Genomic DNA, 19202 nt, shown 5'->3' on the forward strand with positions numbered 1-19202 from the left:
TAAAGACCCCAGTCTCCACTGTGCCTCATTCCAAAAGGAAACACAAACTGTAGTTAAGCACCCGGAATTCCCGGATTCTAGTACCACTCAGAGATTGGGGTGGTGTGCAACAGTATGTACATATAGCATTGTGCCAGAAACTCAAAATATTCCTCATCACTATTTTAGCTTATTGCAATTATATTCCTTCTTAGTATTGAAAACTCTACCTATTAAAATCTACCTAAACTTTGGAAAGTCTTGAGAAATTTTTGTATAATGCAAAATGCCATTGTGAAATGTCCATAGGCATAAAACATCTATATATATGGCATTGCCCATTTACTTCAGTTGCCAGCCTGATATCCCAAAATCACAGAACACACTGGTATAATAGCTAAGAGGATTTTCTCCAGGAATTTGGGATATGGCATATTCTTTCTTTCTGTCTCTCTCCGCCCTAAGCCTATCTCCCACTCCTACTGCCTCTACGCATATGCGCGCACACACACACACACACACAAAATTAAAAAGAGTATCTCATTATTTATGTATAATTTACAGGCTTTTGCTCCTATTTTTGGAAAGTCTCAAACCAGCTTAAAAAATGGAGGGAATATCATGAAATTAAACATTCCATCAGTGATTAAGGCCTAAAATCAATAATTGATCACATAAATACCCATTGAAAGAAACAAACAGAAACCCCTCCTTTTTATAATTACATCTTGTTTTGGTTTTCAAAATATTGCACATCATAGAAAATACTATTCAATATGAAGGAAAATATACCACAGAAGCTCAATCTGGAGCAGCAGGTTTCCCAATCTGTGTCTTTTGCACAAAATAATATTAGAGGGGAATTTTGCATGGTATGCTGCACAATCTTCCAGGGGTTGGTTCCATTTCTAACTTAAGCCTGTAGCTGTAAATTAATTTTTTCTTCCCTTCATAGGTAAATTCACTTCTAGAGCAATACTGTTTCTGAACATGTTTGCCCTGTTCATATATTGGAATGTAAGGGTGTGTTTTTAAGTTTCTTAGAACAAATAATTTTGAAACGAAAGGGGGGGAATGGGAAAGGGAAAGGGAAAAGTGGATCCTGCCCTTCTGCAATAATTATTTGGACAAGCTTTGCTTTTATAGAACAGTGAATCCTGTGATTTGATATTTCATCAGGCCTGTGATAGTTAAGATAATACAAGTATTTCACAGCACAAAAGCAAATCATGTAATTTAGCTTGCCTCATCAAGCTTTGCCACAGCAGGGGTCTCTAATTCAAGTCAGACAAAAGATTTATAAGGTTCTCAATACAAATACCCACAATACCTCAGGAGATAAAAAGGCTCCCTAGAGCAAATACAATAGACCTGGTTCTCAAAGGCATCTTTAAAATTGCTACTATAATAAACAATTGGTATCTATTATTGACAGTTTTAAATATGTATAAAATATAGGCAGCATCTGCAGCAAATATGGTTCTTCGCATGAGTCACTAAATCCTCATTTGCTTGTTTTTCTAACTTAAAGAAAATATCTTTTATACTTTGTAACAAAGCCTTTGCACTTCTTGCCTTCCCAAAACTGTTACTGACATTAACTTTATTGATTCTGGCAATGACTCAGTTGGGAAAGCAGCTACAGAGGACATGAGTCCAGTAGAGCTAGTGCTAGCATTTTCAAAAATTGGCACTTGGCACTTGCAACCAGTTGAGCAGGCCCAGAGGTTTCAGCTGATCATTTTCAGGGACCAGGGTTGTGTTCCAGGCTTCTGGTTATCAAAAAGAAAAGAAAAAGAAAGAAAAAGGGAATGCATCTATTAGGGTGGCAATATTCAGGAGACATAAAGCAGGTCACTCAAACAGTGGCGTTAGTTGCCTCCTCAACTATGCTTCTGTTTCTTGAGCATCTACAGATAGCAGGCAATGTTCTCTTTGGACTGAATGAGTAGTGTACCTCCATCAATACCTGCTATACCTACTTCTTTACAGGACAAAATATCCCCTCCGCTGTACTTGGTCATGTGCTTAAACAACAGCCATCATGCTATCCTGTAACAATCTGTAATCTTATCCATTTATTATTCCTTGAGTGGCCACTGAGACTAATGAGAGAAATGCAAGTGTTTGTATGCATTCAGCTAATTTATACAAAGTCCTCTTAGATACGCTGAACAGTAGCCACAAATATTTAGCAAGTTTAAAAAGTTTAAACATCAAATAAATACTTATCATGACATGTGGCTATTAGCCTAATAACACACTACGAAAGGGGAGTTTTAATGTTTTACTAGGTAATATCCACTAACCGCGGGACGCGGGTGGCGCTGTGGGTTAAACCACAGAGCCTAGGACTTGCCAATCAGAAGGTCGGCAGTTCGAATCCCCGCGACGGGGTGAGCTCCCGTTGCTCGGTCCCTGCTCCTGCCCACCTAGCAGTTCGAAATCACGTCAAAGTGCAAGTAGATAAATAGGTACCGCTCCGGCGGGAAGGTAAGCAGCGTTTCCGTGCGCTGCTCTGGTTTGCCAGAAGCGGCTTAGTCATGCTGGCCACATGACCCGGAAGCTGTACGCCGGCTCCCTCAGCCAATAAAGCGAGATGAGCGCTGCAACCCCAGAGTTGGCCACGACTGGACCTAATGGTCAGGGTTCCCTTTACCTTTTTATCCACTAACCGGGGACTCTGGGTGGGCAGCCGTTGCCATGCCTGCAGTGGGTTCAGGGAGGCCGCCATCTTCCAGTGTGGCTGGGGGAGGTTATGGCTGGCGCTGTCCACCTCCAGCCGCATTGGGGTAAGGGCGGACAGTAATAACTTAGCCAGTTGGGGGCAGGGGCTTGGAGGCTGTGAGCATCCCGCCCCCAGCCTTTTTTCCACCCACTCTGGCTTAATCTGTTGATGGAGGGGCCCAACTGATTTACTGTCTCTCACTGGGTCCCTTTGATCCTTTATCCTCTTAATGGCCCATTCCCCTAGGCAGTCACCTCATGAGGAAGCTAGCCTGTCTTAATTAGCATTTAACACTTTCTAGATCCAGGGATTAGAGTTGTCTGTATCTTCAGACCCCAAGGCTTGATTAAATTCTAACACTCACTGAATCCATGGATTATAAGTGTCTAGTACCCACAAACTCACAACAGCAGAAAACTGTGATAATCATGTAATTTAACAACAACTCACAAAACTGTGGTTGATAACACAGACATCTTGCCATTAGTTAGTCAATTAAAACACAGTGCGCTAAAAATCATCAGTTGTTAACCTACTTACTTGCCAAATTGTCTCTGTAAATACAGGTGGTTATAAAATAAGATGGGAAATAGATTAGAAATACTCTAGTTATTTCCTGATTAAAGTCTTTGGAAAAGTAAATTAAATTGTCATAGCTGGTATATCTTTTACTTATCCAGAACATTCCAGCTTCCCTTAGGAATGCTTTTCATTGACAAATCTGATGATCGGGTCATGAGTTTGTGGAAGCAGCAAAGCAAGGAGGAGGAGATGCTGTATAATCCCCTGGTTTAATGAAAAGACAAGTATGAATTTGCTGCAACAACGGGACCATATTTATATACTGGTATAATCATCACTTACATTGAGTTCAGTAGAGTTAGCCACTTGGGATAGTTGAGTTGAGCTGTGTTATAAAGCAGATAGAGGTTCTTCATTATTTCAGCTTCCATTCCGGATTATTTACTGCTGCAATTTGACAAATTATCTTCCTACAAAACCACTTTTTGACATAAAAAATATAAATTCCTGACACGACAAGCTTTTAGAAAGGGGATGAACGAAAGCTATTGCTTTTAATTTATTCCACTGTAGTCTTATATTAATGTAGCTTTCCCTAAAGTTTAGGGAATGTTACATGAGATACTGTGTGCATGCATGCACATGCAGATGCATACATTGTATGAAAAAATTGGTTAGCCTATATTTCATCATTTTTTATTATATTATTTAAATTATTTATTTATCATATAATTTCAATGGCACTTAACCTTCATCAAGGTTGTGTGTGTGATTTTCTGCCCCAGTGAGATTTCCAATGTATGCTGGGTGGGGAGAGGGTGTGAACCGCAGGTAATATTTGTGTCTCCAGTGTCGGATGAAGTGTGCTTGACAATACCCAATACTCTAGGGCCAAAAAAAACTTACTCAGAAGAGGCAGAATTTGTCTCTGCTGAATGCTTGCTTTTGCATATTGAATAAACAGCACCATTTCTGTTCTTTTCATTAGCTATGATTTTTATTTTCTGTTGCAAACAACAAAAATATAATTTAAAGTGAAAATATTGTGAAAATATTGTAAACTGCCTAGAATTATTTTTATTACAATTGAAAACAAACATAAACTAATGTTAATGAATTTGGGGGATGTTTTTCTAACCCATTAAAAAACCTTCAAGGAAACTGCCATTGATTAAAGAACGGTTCCCAAATAACATTATACAGTTTCTGCTAGCCTGTTGACACTTTCTTGATCTTTCCTTGATCATTTGTCATGGGGGGGGAGAGGTGATGGGGCTTTCTAACATTGGCTGGGGTAGTAAATGCACGCCAGTGGCAAAGTGTGTGTGTGTGTGTTGTTTCTGGAAGGAAAATGGTAAGTGACAACTGGCTAAAAATTCGGGACGTTGTTGTACAGGTAACAATTTGTAACAATGTCCTAGAAGTGCTACCCTGCAGATCTACTTATGTGTAAATTGCACAATAATATGTGTGCCTGGGGTAAGGTTTTAACCCCAGAAAAATAGAAGGTTAAGCATAGCAGCGTTTGCTGAATACCAACATATTTGAATTTCATTTGTAAGACTATGTGATCTATATTTTCATCTATAACATATCAGGTTTTGAGGTTTTAACATCTTCCCTTTAATATTCCAACTTGTTTATTAGAATGTTAACTTTCAGGGTTTCCTAAGTTTATTTAAATGGAAAATGAGGTAAACTAAATATGTATTTTATCTGTTAAGCAGAATAATAAATGTATAATTCTTAAGCTTGGAGATACCCTTATTTTCCTTTCAAATAAAGTTATGCGAAACTTAAAAGTGTTACCTACTCTCACTAGCAAATATTGCTTCAGTAAAATATATTCATTTGTATGCCTCATTACCCAGGATCAATAGTGATAATACAAATGTATACAGTGTAATATATAAAAATGTGTGAGTGTTTGAATAATTGGTGTGACTGTAGACTTTCTAAAGTTCTTCAATATTACATATTCCTTTGTGCTCCCATTTGCAAAGCAATCTTGTGCTTGGTTATTCTATTGTAATCCCGCTGTGTTCAATAGGATTAACCCCCTAGTAAGTGTGTTTAGAATTGCAGCATTAGAGTTTCAGAAAGACTTGCTATTGCTAATGCTAGACCTGAATGTGCTTCCCTAGTAATGGGAAATTGGTCAATGGGAAATGGGCATTTGCACTTTGGATGTTTTCTCTCCAGGTACACTTCATATCTTCTTTGGACATCTATTGTAATGTGTCCTGTCACCGTGTACATTACATTATCATAATTTCACACAGATATTTGACAGTGTGCTGAAATTGAAAGGGCTTTTGTGTTTCCAAAGCATCTAAACAAAACAAGCAAAAACATGAATATGCATCATAGTTGAGCAGTGCTGATTTCTATGCAGTCGTAGGTTTTGAACCTCCAGCCTGTGGGTCAAATTTGACCCAGCATGGGTCCCACTTTGGCCTATAAGACCAAGCACACCTACCTGTCCCAAACTTTGCATCACATCAGGTGTGGGTTAGTTGCAGCCAACCTCTACAGAAAGCTGTATTTAAGTGATGGGCAATGGGTTCAAGTATGCTGCATTGTCTGCAAGACTGAGTTCTCTGTTGATCATGCAGCAGATCCCTATAGAAACAGCTTTGCCAGGCCTATGCTCAGCACTGGGGGAGTGCTGAGCACAGGGCTTCCAAAGTGCTTTGCACAGCACTTGCCAAATGCCCCACTGCCAGCTCTGCAAACTCTTTATTCAGCACCAAGCAAAGGGCTAGCAAAGACCCTTGCGCTGTGTTAAAGTTTAACATTAAACCAGCTCCCTCCACCCTGCCCTCCTCTTTTTAAAAAAACATCCCGTCTAATATAGAGTTCTACAGAACTTGAAAACTTACTTCTTTTCTTTTTTTACTTTTTGGTTGGCCTAATAAAAGTATTGCCCAGTCAGAGATTTTAGATTTTTTTTTAATGTGGATTCTTTGTACAGACCTAACCATGAAACCTATAGTGTATTATTCTTATGTAGAGGTGTGTGCATATTTCAATTTAGTATCTAAGCAGTGATATTCAGGTTTCTCACTGGTATTGAATGGAGACATTTCTAGCCCCCCTAGGTCCTGAACTGGTACTTCAGAACAGTTTGATTGCCTCCTTGATTGTTTGCGAGATAACTGTAAGATTGGCAGTGACAGGGTAATTTACTGAAGATTGCAATGTCAGACTATATCCAAGGGGGCTCGCTGGCATGAAGATGTTATTCACATGACTGACAGGCCACTGGGAGATTGGTGTGCCAATTTAAAGTTCATGGTGTCATCAAAAGTGTTCAGCCGCTGCAGCCCATAATCATGCAACTTGATGAGGTCATTATAGGCATAACATATTCTCACCCCCATAGACATAGCAAAACACACACACACACAATAGCTTGAGCAGGTAAATATAAATTTGCGGAAAGGGAGTAATTTCTATCCTGTGTCTTGCCTTTCTGATTCTTTAATGTATTGATAGGATTCTCTTCTCTCACAGTTGCCTGAACAAAAGCCCTGAGCAAACTAAAAGCAGAAGACAATTTTCAGTCTGTAGTGGTAGAAATACAACAAGCCTAGGAAGGATATCAAGGAAAAAGTGTTCAGGCTTTAATGGAAAAACTGTCTTGAATTATTATTGGAACCCAATTATTTTCTGACATTGATTATATAAAGTGGGTAGCAAATGGACTGCAAGGGAGCAGGGTGGATCATCCTTGTTCCATGATAGAAACAGGCTTCAAGATGAATGAGGATCCTAACGTGTATAGGCGGTTGACCTTAAAAGAAAAACATCTACAGCTCAAACAACAAGGAGAACTAATCAAGAACTGTTTCATTTTGCATTGTCCATGGGTAATAATACCAACACAGAAAAGGTCTACAATAAAGCCCACGCAAGCTCAAGCAGAGTATTATTTATTTATTGAACTTATAGCCCAATCCACCACAAGGTATTATTACCTGCCCTGTCCCTGGATAGCCAACAAAATTCAGTTTGAATAAATTTCTCGTCCCATTTTCAAGGTGTAAATATTCAGCCTTTAGCAGATTTATGAGTGAAAAAACTTTCCAAAGGTATGGGGTTGCCAATAGTGGATGGTACATTGGGGCAGCAGCATTCACCTGACCTCTGGTGAGTCAAGTTGCTGCTGCTTACCAAGCAGTGGTGGGGAGGGGGGAGAATGGCATGGCGCATGCACACCAGCTGAAGCACCAGATTGACTCCATTGGTGTGCCTAAACTAAGCCACTTATTTCTCTACCTCTCCATAAGCAGCATTAATGCAACGAACCTGAGATCAGGTAAGTGCTGCCACCCACCATGTCATCCACTACTAGCAGTCCTTGAGAATTTCCTCCACACATGTTCTTCCAAAACAGTTTTGGATTAGGACTCGCCCTATCAAGAGACAGAATGAGGCAGCCACCTAATGCATCAAATATTGAGGGGTAGAAAGTGGACAAAGTTCTGTGTGCTACTTTACCTGCCATGCCCCCTAAGCTAGTTTACTGTCCCAAGGTGAAGGGGAGGACTTTGTCCCATTGCCAGAATCAGACTAAGATTCAACTGTCAATCTAATCACCTTTTATATATGGGGTGGCAGCGGGTAGGGGGTGACATCATCTTGTCCTGTGCCCCAGACAGAAAAAAATCCCTATTTCTGGTTGATCTTAAATACAGTAATGTTGTCTAGGACACCAAGACAGCAAACACCATATATGAAACAAGGGGGTAGCAATAAATTAGTACAGCTAATGTATACAACGTATATTATTTTCAGTGATACTTGTAATTTCATTGTATGGAAATAACTGAGCGCTACAACCAATCTGAATGCTTGCAGACAGCAAAAGCATTGGGGCTACTTCTATCCATGAATGAACAACAACAACAACAACAGCCTGTGTGTTTTTGCTTTCAGATGGCCTCGTTGACTGCCTTGATCCAGACTGCTGCCTCCAGTCGACTTGTCAGAATAGCCTGCTATGCCGTGGTTCACGTGACCCTCTAGACATTATACAACAAAGTCACTCTGGTTCACCAACTGTAAAGTCATTCTATGATCGAATCAAGCTTTTAGTGGGGAAAGACAGCACTCATATAATCCCAGGAGAAAATCCTTTCAACAGCAGGTAATGGCCAAAAATATGATTTTATAGAGACAAGGAAGTACTTCTGACACAAGTTTTAATAATGGCTTAACATGGATTGCTGCTTTTAGAAATGATATTCTCTTCCATCTTGAGGTAAAATCTCATTCTAGGGGCTTCCTTGTGATTTTCTAACACTGTCGTCAGGATGCTTGCTTTCAACTCTAGTTCCATATAGGCATAAACCCAGAATACTTTGTTATTCTGCATTGAAATGTTAAGAGAACCAAAAGAATAGCTAAGTGATTGAAGCCAACATGGCCTCAATTTAAATACAATCAGTTCAGTTTTTGAATGGCACCATTTTCAAATGTTTTGGCTCCCGGACGCCAAAAACCTGGAAGTAAATGCTCCGGTTTTCGAACGTTATTCAGAACCCGAACATCCAACACAGCTTCCATTTTGAGTTTCCCTATTTAATTGAGGCTTCCGCTTTCAGTTTTCGGTTTTCAAACATCTTGGAAGTTGAACAGCTTTCCGGAATGGATTATGTTCAAAAGCCAAGGTTCCACTGTACATTCCTGTAGTCTGTTCCCTGAAACTGAAGAGATCAGAGTCAAGATTGAATGTGCATTTGTGCAGGAGTAAACACATCTAGAATAGTATTCTTTGTTCCCAAATAATCTTTCAGAACTGACATTTAATTGCATTTCTTTCCTAGTCTTGTATCTCTTATACGAGGTCAAGTGGTGACTACAGATGGAACTCCACTCGTTGGAGTCAATGTGTCATTTGTCAAGTTTCCCAAGTATGGCTATACCATCACTCGACAGGATGGCACGTAAGTCTACTTGCTTCATTTAGTGTTTGCCCTGTTTAGTATGCAGTATCTGTGCAGATTAACAGGTGGTGCTATCTAATGAAACCATGTGGTATTATGTATGGAATTCCTACTGGGCTAAAGAGCTTTCAAGAAAACAAAAAAGTAATTTTTCACATGGCATTTGAATACTAACTGAAATAAATATGAAAGGGCTGACTTCTGAAAATAATGTGTTAGCAGTCGAGCTTATTTTCTCAGAAACTCTACTATATCTCTGAAAACATTTGTGGGCTACAGCAATATCCAGCTGAGACCAGAAATACTTAATTTTGAAATTCAAGGCAGGATAACATTCATATGGGGTGCAGTGAGTGGGGTGGGGAGTTCTTTATAAAACAGTGCGTTATCTTAAAAGTTCCTATTTTCCCCTTTCCTTTCTGAAAATCCACTATCTTCAGAGTTTCTTGGGGGCAGAACACAATCAAAGGAGTATAATTGAATATACTTAGACAGTTTCCTGCTGCGTGAAGAAGTGTGTCCTGTTTTCCTATTTATCATCTGATTTGAAGTTCACACAACTTCAGCGCAAACAAAAATGCAACATGTCACGCTTTACCTAATTTATTGGATATGGCAATAAAATAATACATTCTGAAAAAGGCATTGTGACTATTTGCAGCAGTATGCACTCATATAAAATAGTTTGAATTGGAATAACTAATCAGAAACCAAGCTGTGGCTAGGGGGTGGTTTCAAGTTGCTGTTGCACAGCTGCAATACTAAGCTTTCCAGGTTTTATGTAGGACAAATACCACACTAACCATGGTGGTTCAGGGCTTTGATATGTTACATTGTTCCATCTGTATCTTTGCTTCATAGAATTTGGTTTGCTCAAAGCTACCTGCCATTCAACGTTTTATAGTTTTTCATGAATGCATTCGCATTGTTTTTCAAGGGTTATTCACAGGAGCAACATAGTGGTAGCTACGCCCCAGTCAGTGCTTTACCATGTTTCACAAACCCATGTGCATTCTTTTTTTCAAGGGCTGTTAACAGCAGCTCTATGTTCACAGTGGAAATTCTCAAAGTTTGCATTAGAATGCATCCTTGAATCAAGAAAATGAATATTTGGACTTTCCTATGTATACATGGGAGGAGAGAAACAGCCTGTTAGGCAAGCTACTTGTCTCTGTTCTGAAAGAACTCAGAATTTTTAAAAAGCAATTCAGAGCCATATCCGTAACAGGTTTTTTGGGGGGGGGTGTAAAAAAGGAACCAATCGTGTTTGAAACTAGTGCTTTACACTCTCCATTTCTCAGCTTTGCTGATACAAATGAGAGATAGCATGCAGTACAGAACAGTATTGCTTCCTGGATTAAATGACGGGAGAGAATATGACCTCTCCAGTTATGGCAAGTATTTGGGAGGGTTTAGCTCTTCTCTACCAGATGTCTTCACCTCCCTAGGAAAGCCAAGCTCTCATTTTGAAAACCACAGGTTTACTAGGTTCATTAGAGGAAATGTTTAGTGTTTTTAAATTCTGGAGAGAAACATTTTCTTCATTTTGAAATTGATCCAGCACAGAGAGCAGTCATGCAAATTTCCATCATTGCTCTCTGCCATCTGCCACAACCTAATGAAAGGATGGCTAGGATTAAATCACAAAAACATTTACGTGGAATCTGATAATATTTTGTAGATGTCATCCTGCATACTCATTTAAGACCATCTCTGTACTACTCTTCTAAATTATTATTAAACTTTCATGATTTCCTCATGGAACCATTGGAATTTTTGTGAGGGTGCTTAAAATTATTTAGTGGTGAACCTTATTGAACTGTCATTTTTAGAGCTCCCAGAAGGGAAGAGGATTCCTAGTATTACAGACATTGTTTCAGGCTATACATACAATACATATCCATATTGTATCATTAACTCCCCTTTGATCTTTGCATGAAGGGCAGTACAGTGGTACCTTGGTTTGCAACCGTTTTGGATTACAACCATCTTGGATTACAACCACGTCAAACCCTGAAGTGTGTGTCCCTTTTTTTGGATTACAAACCTTTTCTTTTGTTATTACAACCAATTGGGGGGGGGCCACTGGCGAAAGCACACCTTGGGTTACAACCTGTTTTGGTTTACAACCAGACCTCCAGAACAGATTATGGTTATAAACAAGGTATCGCTGTATACAAAAAATATGTTGTTGTTGTTGTTGTTGTTGTTGTTGTTGTTGTAGTTACTAGGCTATATCTGCATCTATGACTTCTATCATGACAACATGTGAACAGCAGATAAGTAAAATATATACACGCGTCTCACATTTCTTCTATAGAAGAACCTTTCTGGATGTAATCCAACATTCAGTTCCCACAGTGACCAACCAGATGTCCATAGGAAGCCCACAAGCAGGACATGAGCACAATAGCACTATCACATTTTTTATCCCCAGCAGCTGGTATTTTGAGGTGTGCTGCCATTGATAGAAAAATAGTACAACCTTCATTACTAATAATTGATACTCTTGTCCTCCAAGAATTTGTTTGATCCTTTCTTTAAAAGCCATCCAAGTTGGTGGCCACCACTGCAGTCCCAAAGTTTAACTATGCAATGTGTAAAAAAAAAAAAAAAAAAGCCTGAGCCTTTAGTGTCATTGGCTCGGTGCTGTGGAATACACTGTCAATAGACATTCAGCGGGCACCATCTATGCCAACTTTTAAACGCCTGCTGAAAACTTTTTTTATTCTGCCACGCCTATGCAGGAAATTAAGAGTACATCTCTCACAATGATTTATTGATGCTTGTTTTTAGCATATTTGTTTTTAAATTGCTTTTAATCTTTGTATGGTTTTTAAATATTTTTAATGTTGTATACCACTTTGATATGTTTTGTGATTTAGCAGTATATAAATGCTGCTTCAAATAAATCCTTCAGTGGATGACCCTTTGTTTTAGTATTATGAGAGGAAGACCATATCTTCATCTACTTTCCCTACACCATGCATAATTTTATACATAATTTTACATAATTTCCCCCTTTCTCCTTTTTTTCTAAATTAAGTATCTCCACATGATCTCTCTTGTAGGGGATTTGTTCCAGCCCCTTGATAGCTTTGGTTGCACTTTTCTGCACCTTTTCCAGCTCTGCAATATCTTTTTCTGCAGTGCAGCAACTAGAATTGTACACAGTATACCAAGTGTGGTCACACCATATATTTGTATAAAGGTGTTATGATATTGGCAGTTTAATTTTCTTTCCCTTTCTTAATGATCCCTAATATGCAGTTCACCTTTTTCATAAGTGCTAGATCATCATTTTCATCTGGCTATCCACCACAATATCACTTTCCTGTTTGGTCATCAACAGCTCACACCCCATAAGCATATATGTGAAATTGGGGTTGTTGTTGTTTTGCGGGTGGCACTGTGGGTTAAACCACTGAGCCTAGGGCTTGCCGATCAGGTCAGCGGTTTGAATCCCCGTGACAGGGTGAGCTCCCATTGCTCGGTCCCTGCTCCTGCCAACCTAGCATTTCGAAAGAACGTCAAAGTGCAACTAGATAAATAGGTACCGCTCTGGCGGGAAGGTAAACGGCATTTCCGTGCGCTACTCTGGTTCGCCAGAAGTGGCTTAGTCATGCTGGCCACATGACCCGGAAGCTGTATGCCGGCTCCCTCGGCCAGTAAAGCGAGATGAGCGCCGCAACCCCAGAGTCGGCCACGACTGGACCTAATGGTCAGGGGTCCCTTTACCTTTACCTTTACACTGTACCACATTTGCCATTTTAATGCAATTTTGAAGAGCCTCACAATTACTATCTGTTTTTAGCACCCTGATTAATTTGGTGTCATCAGCAAACTTGGTCACCTCACTGCTCACCTGTAATTTCACATCATTTATGAACAACTTAAAAAGCACCAGTTCCCATACAGATTCATGGGGGAACCCACTTCCTACATCTCTCTATCATGAGAACTATTTGTCCCTTAGCTAGTAACTGTTCCATAAGAGGATAAAACCTGTCCTGTTATCATATGACTGTCAAGAGACTATGGGAAAGAACTTGATCAAAAAATTGTTGAAAGGTCAAGTGCACAGTGTCTACAGGACCACCTGTACCCACATGCTTATTGACACTCAAATACACTCTGAAAAGTTTGTTAGACAAGACTTACTTTTACAGCAGCCATGCTGATTCTTCTTTAGCAAGTCTTGTTCTCAGGTGAATATCATCAGGAGGCAGCGAGTTGCTAGTTTTTACTTTGTCAATAAAGACTTAGAATTCATCTCATCACCACTATTTGCATGTGTTCTTCAGACTCCCCTTCTGAGAATGTTAGATCAGGCACAGGGATTTTCCCACATCTGTTGAAGTGAAGATAGATGCAAGAATCTATTAATCTTCTCTGCCATCTCATGCGTTGTAAATTACTCTGTGCTCTGATTTGAAGGGAAGGATGAGCTACGAAACATTCTAAATAAATGTGTAAATTTACTTTTTTTAACACACTCCCTTGTTGTTCAAAGGTTCAGCTACATCCTAAACTTTTTGAATCAGTGTATATACAGCACTACAGTCACACCAGCAACTACACATTTTTTGCAGGATATTGCATTATGCCACAGCCGCACCTTGTACATGTACCGTATTTACACAAATGTAATGCGCACCTTTTTAGGCCAAATTACGTTGCAGAAATTAGGGTGCGCATTAGATTTGATGGGGCATTTACATTTGCCAGCAAATACTTTTTTGGTTTCAAGGTTTTAAAAATTGAGGTGCACATTAGATTCAATAGTGCATTAGATTCACATAAATACGGCAGTGTGGGTTGATGGTTAATATGATGTGCCGCCAGTGAGCCAACTGTTGTTGATCTAGGTATAACCTAAGTCAGCAATTGCCTCCAACAGGTCTTGATCATTCATTATTCGATATTCTCCTACGTTTCATTGTCTGTTCTAGCCTTACCAAACCTGGTGACCTCAAGATGTTTTGGACTACAACTCCCAATCTCAGCCAGCATGACCAATAATCTGGGGGGGGGCACCAAGTTGGTAAAGGCTGGCCTATTCCCTTGTCTCACTCTAGAATTATTCCTGATGTGAACTTCAAACTTTACTAGGTTTGACTTGATTGCGAATGGAGGAGCATCTCTAACTCTACACTTTGAGCGAGCACCATTCATGAGCCAAGAGAGGACAGTATGGCTGCCATGGAACAGCTTCTATGCCATGGATACACTTGCAATGAAGACTGAAGAGAATTCCATTCCTAGCTGTGATTTAAGTGGTTTTATCCGGCCTGATCCAGTTATAATTTCATCTCCACTCTCCACATTCTTCAGTGATGCTCCTGGCCGAAACCCCATTGTTCCAGAGACTCAGGTATCAAGCATGAATGTAAAAACAGCCACAAGCAGGTGATCGTGCCAAAAGTGTGAAGGGGGAGACACACATATCCAAATACTTCAGAATATATAGCAGGCACAAGTAGGGGGCCATGGCTGGCCAGGGCTCACTGGCATGGGGAGATGCTCAACCCTTCACATATTTGGTATTCACCAAACACTAATATAAATACAGTAAATGTTGCTGCTGCATAATGTTTAAATCAGATTAAAATCTTTAATTTGGACTTGAAATGGTGAAATGCTTGTCTAGACATTCTTTGTGGCCATTTCTGATATTGCATTTCTGAACAAAATTGGGTACAAAACTTCTGGAGGCGAAAGTCTTAATCACATCCATAAAGACAGGCATGAGTATTTCATGTACATAGAATTATTGTAGTAACGTAACAAATACGTGTCAGACTTGTGTCTGTCCTTGCTGACAACATGTGTTTCCTTTTTACACATCTACCAGAAGTGTGGTTTTTTTTAAAAAAATAAACTATAAAAGTGACCAAAATATCCAGAAATCTTACTTTAAATTGGGCCATTGCAGGAAGACCAGATTAAAACATCTCAGCAGCAAAAAGTCATCAGTCTTGAAATAAAACACATGATATATCTTTTTTATTTTTTATTTTTTTAAAAAACTCTCTTCCGGTGCATATTTGAAGTGTGCTTTGCGTTCTCACTCAGGTTCTTCATGAAGAAATTGAAGTCCCAGGCTCCAACATAAAACTCTGCTATCTGAGTTCCCGTACTGCTGGATACAAATCTTTGCTTAAGATCACCATGACACAATCACTTGTGCCTCTGAACTTAATTAAAGTACATCTGATGGTTGCAGTGGAAGGACATCTTTTTCAAAAGTCATTTCAAGCATCTCCCAACTTGGCTTACACTTTTATTTGGGACAAAACGGATGCTTATGGCCAGAAGGTTTATGGGCTCTCAGATGCTGTAGGTAAGCCATCAGATTCACATTTTGTGGGTTTTAAGTATTGGCTGTTATGCTAACAGCAGTATCTTAAATTTCATCTGGGAAAAAAAGCCATTACAGCATAACTGATGTCACATGTGTCCTTTGTGTGTTCGAAGATAATACTTTGCTTATTTATTGATTTATCATATTTGTATTTTGGAGGAGCTTAGGACAGTTTACATGTTTTCCTCATACAGTGAGCTAGATGAAGCTTAGAGAGAACTTCATTAGGCCACAACTGAGCTTCATTCCTGAACGATGCATTGCATCCAGTTTCTATTAGGCCTAGTTTGACTTTCCATCCACTACAACACACGAGCTTTCTGGTAAAAAATATATATGTAAGGAACTCAGTGTTTTAATATATACTCACAAAACTGTTCATGTGTGCATTAAAAATATATATTATGCACTGTGCTTACCACAAGAAATATCAGGAAGCCAGTGTGGACTGTGGCTTTTTTCTCAGTAAAAGTGCAGTGGCAAACCCGTTTGGTACCACATAATGGGTGGCTTCTTCAGATTCCATAAATAACTATTACAGTAAACAATAAATAGGTTCATGTTAAATTTGGAGCAAGGGCAAAGTCAATTTGGTAGGAGTGATCGATTGCAATTTATAATTTCTAAAGGTCTCCACATGAAGAAATCTCACTACTGTATATTTAGTGCATCAGTTAATGTATTAACGCTCTTTTTCACTTTTTTCATAATCACATACTGTGAGCATATATATTGAATACAGTCAGTGCTGAACAGCCAGTTAATTAAAAATAGAATCTAGCCTTTTCATCATAACTGACTTCCCCCCTATTTCTCCCTCATTAAATCAGTCATTTGCTCCCACCCCTCCCCCAAACTATCAGGATCTATAGTTCCCCTGGGTATAAGTGAATCAAGTTTTTCAGTCAACTGCAGTCAGTTATCTGAATTTAATTCAGAATAAAAGATAATATATTGGGAACAGTAGTTTGTGGTAGAGGACAAATCATTCACAATCACTGATTATTGATACATATTTTTCAGTATCTGTGGGATTTGAGTATGAGACCTGTCCTAGTCTGATTTTATGGGAGAAAAGAACTTCCCTGCTCCAAGGATTTGAACTTGACCCCTCAAATCTAGGGGGCTGGTCTTTGGAAAAACATCATGTGCTTAATATAAAAAGTGGTAAGTTCACCAATTTTAATATGTGTTTAAGCTTTGGGTGCAAGCCCTATTCTCATGGTTGCCTCCAGAATATCAAGGAGTGCTTGTGCTAACATCTGATGGGTGGTACTCACACAAGCGATTATTTGCATGCCAACCATAAGCATTACATATGGTGTTCATTGACTGGTTTAAGGCACACTGCAGCAAACAGTTGAAATATATTGAGAGTTCTCTGTCTGCCTTTGGCCAGTGCCTTTGGCCTTTTTGTATTACATTAGCGTCTAGAAGTCCACACAAGCAGCAGCTGCCACACTAGAGCTTGCGAACAGTATTAGCTGCTGCAAGGCAGCACTGGATACAGCTGATATCCAAGACCACCTTGCACAGAACGCCTGGAATGAGAAGTGATAGCAGATAGGTTGCTGGGTGGCAAGCGGGCAAGGGAACACAAATCCACTGACTTTGCCATTGCAGCATTTATGAAACTAAGCAACTGTGAAAGGCAAATAGAAACCTACCGTATTTTTCACTCTATAAGACGCACCCGACCATAGGACGCACCTTGCTTTAGAGGGGGAGAACAAGAAAAAAAAATCTCTCCCTCTCTGCTCAGCACCCCTTCAGCGAAGCGGCAGGAGAAACAGAGCCCCTTCCATTTCTCCTCCCGCTTCGCTGAAGGGGCGCTGCGCAGCTCTCCCTCTCTGTTGAAGACAAGAGAGTCTTGCTCTCCCGGCTTCAGCAAAAGGAACCCAAAACATTTGGAGTGCAAGGTCCCGCTGCACTCCAAAGGCTTCAGGGATAGCCGCCTGAAGCCTTTGGAGCGCAGTGGGACCTCGCGCTGCGCTCCAAAGGCTTTGGGTTCCTTTTGCTGAAGCCAGGAGAGCAAGACTCTCCTGGCTTCAGCGAAAGGAACCCGAAGCCTTTGGAGCGCAGCGCAAGGTCCTGCTGTGCTCCAAAGGCTTCCTTTGAAGCCTCTGCAGAACAGTGGGGTGAAGGCACCCTGCTGCCCTGCGGAGGCTTTGCGCAGCCACCCCCAAGCTAGAACAGTGAGACGGAGGGCTGCGCAGCATTCCATCTCCCTGTTCTGGCTTCGGGGACAGCCTTTGAAGCCTCCGCAGGGCAGCGGGGTGAAGGCACCCCACTGCCCTACGGAGGCTTTGCACAGCCATCCCCAAGCTAGAACAGCGAGACAGAGTGCTGCGCAGCATTCCATCTCCCTGTTCTGGCTTTGGGCTTAACCGTGCAGCCTGCATTCGTTCCATAAGACACGCACACATTTTCCCTTACTTTCTAGAAGGGAAAAAGTGCGTCCTATAGAGTGAAAAATACGGTAATTCCTCCATTAATGGGAGACCACCAGAAGCTCCATATAAGAATGGAATATAATATTGATATTCTCTTCCCTTCTACGCCTCACCATGCATATTCTTATTTCTACAATTTGTGAGGTGTATAGTTCTCCTAAAAGTGCTTCTTGGGGCCACTTTGTGCAAGGATTCAAGCGGCAAAGGTTTTCTTGCACTTTATCACTTTCATAAATTCTAGAGTTCGAAGGGACCCCAAGGATCATCAAGTTCTTTGGGACACGTGTGGCAGGTTTCATGTTTAAATGTTCATTCACACACACAAGCAAAACCTCCCTGTGCACAACACGTGAAGCAGGTCACCATAAACCACACTTTAAATATCAAGAGTGGAAAGTGTTTTATTCCAACTCCCATCGGTCCCAGCCAGCATGGCCAGTGGTCAGGTGTGATGGGAGTTGTAGTCAGGGCTGGCCCAAGAAATATTGGCCTCTGAAGTGAACCACAAAATTGTGCTGACCTCCCCGCCAAGGAAGAAGGGGTGAGTGAAGATCTTCATCAGGAACAAGAGGGGGAGGAAAGACCTACATTGAAGTCTGCTGCCTCACCTTACCTCATGGGTGGGTCTGCTGTAGTCAGTACCATCCATAGGTTCCCCACCCCTGCTACAGGGGAACAAAAAGTGAAACAGCTGTGACCAGGGCTAAGCGAAAAGAAACAGTTGCTAGTGGCAGCTGCAAGCAAGAGGGCAAGGGACATAGCATAAAGTGGTTTGGACCTATACTGGGGGGAAAGGAGTCAGTGGATGTGTTGGATCCTAAACAGTCACCAGTGGTAAACTGGCTCAGCCACTTAACAGTCATTTGTTATGAATTATTGTAAGTCCTTGCTTTTCTTCTTCTTAGGTATTCTACACAAAGGTAGTGGGGAGAATCAGTTTCTAACGCAGCAGCCTGCTGTAATCTCCAGCATCATGGGAAACGGTCGTCGAAGGAGCATTTCCTGTCCAAGTTGCAATGGTCTTGCCGAAGGAAACAAACTTCTGGCCCCTGTGGCACTTGCGGTAGGAATTGATGGAAGCCTGTTTGTCGGGGATTTCAACTACATTCGGCGCATCTTTCCTTCTAGGAATGTCACTAGCATTTTGGAATTAAGGTAATTCTGCTGCCATTTGCACCGCTACAAATGCCTTTGAACTTGGTCCT

General features: G+C 40.5%; 1 protein-coding gene across 16 annotated transcripts in view; it reads left to right on the forward strand.

Moving 5' to 3' along the window:
* The window catches only part of TENM2 (teneurin transmembrane protein 2), a 719087-nt gene that overhangs the window by 651410 nt on the left and 48475 nt on the right, over positions 1-19202 (forward strand). For all 16 annotated transcript variants that reach the window (XM_053376484.1, XM_053376486.1, XM_053376485.1 and 13 more), the window contains 6 exons: positions 8171-8381; positions 9061-9180; positions 14293-14554; positions 15256-15523; positions 16568-16711; positions 18903-19152. In XM_053376484.1, the coding sequence (XP_053232459.1) occupies positions 8171-8381; positions 9061-9180; positions 14293-14554; positions 15256-15523; positions 16568-16711; positions 18903-19152 (1255 nt within the window). The remainder of the gene's footprint in view (positions 1-8170; positions 8382-9060; positions 9181-14292; positions 14555-15255; positions 15524-16567; positions 16712-18902; positions 19153-19202) is intronic.

The sequence above is a fragment of the Podarcis raffonei genome, chromosome 2 (assembly GCF_027172205.1).
Source record: "Podarcis raffonei isolate rPodRaf1 chromosome 2, rPodRaf1.pri, whole genome shotgun sequence".
NCBI lineage: Eukaryota > Metazoa > Chordata > Lepidosauria > Squamata > Lacertidae > Podarcis > Podarcis raffonei.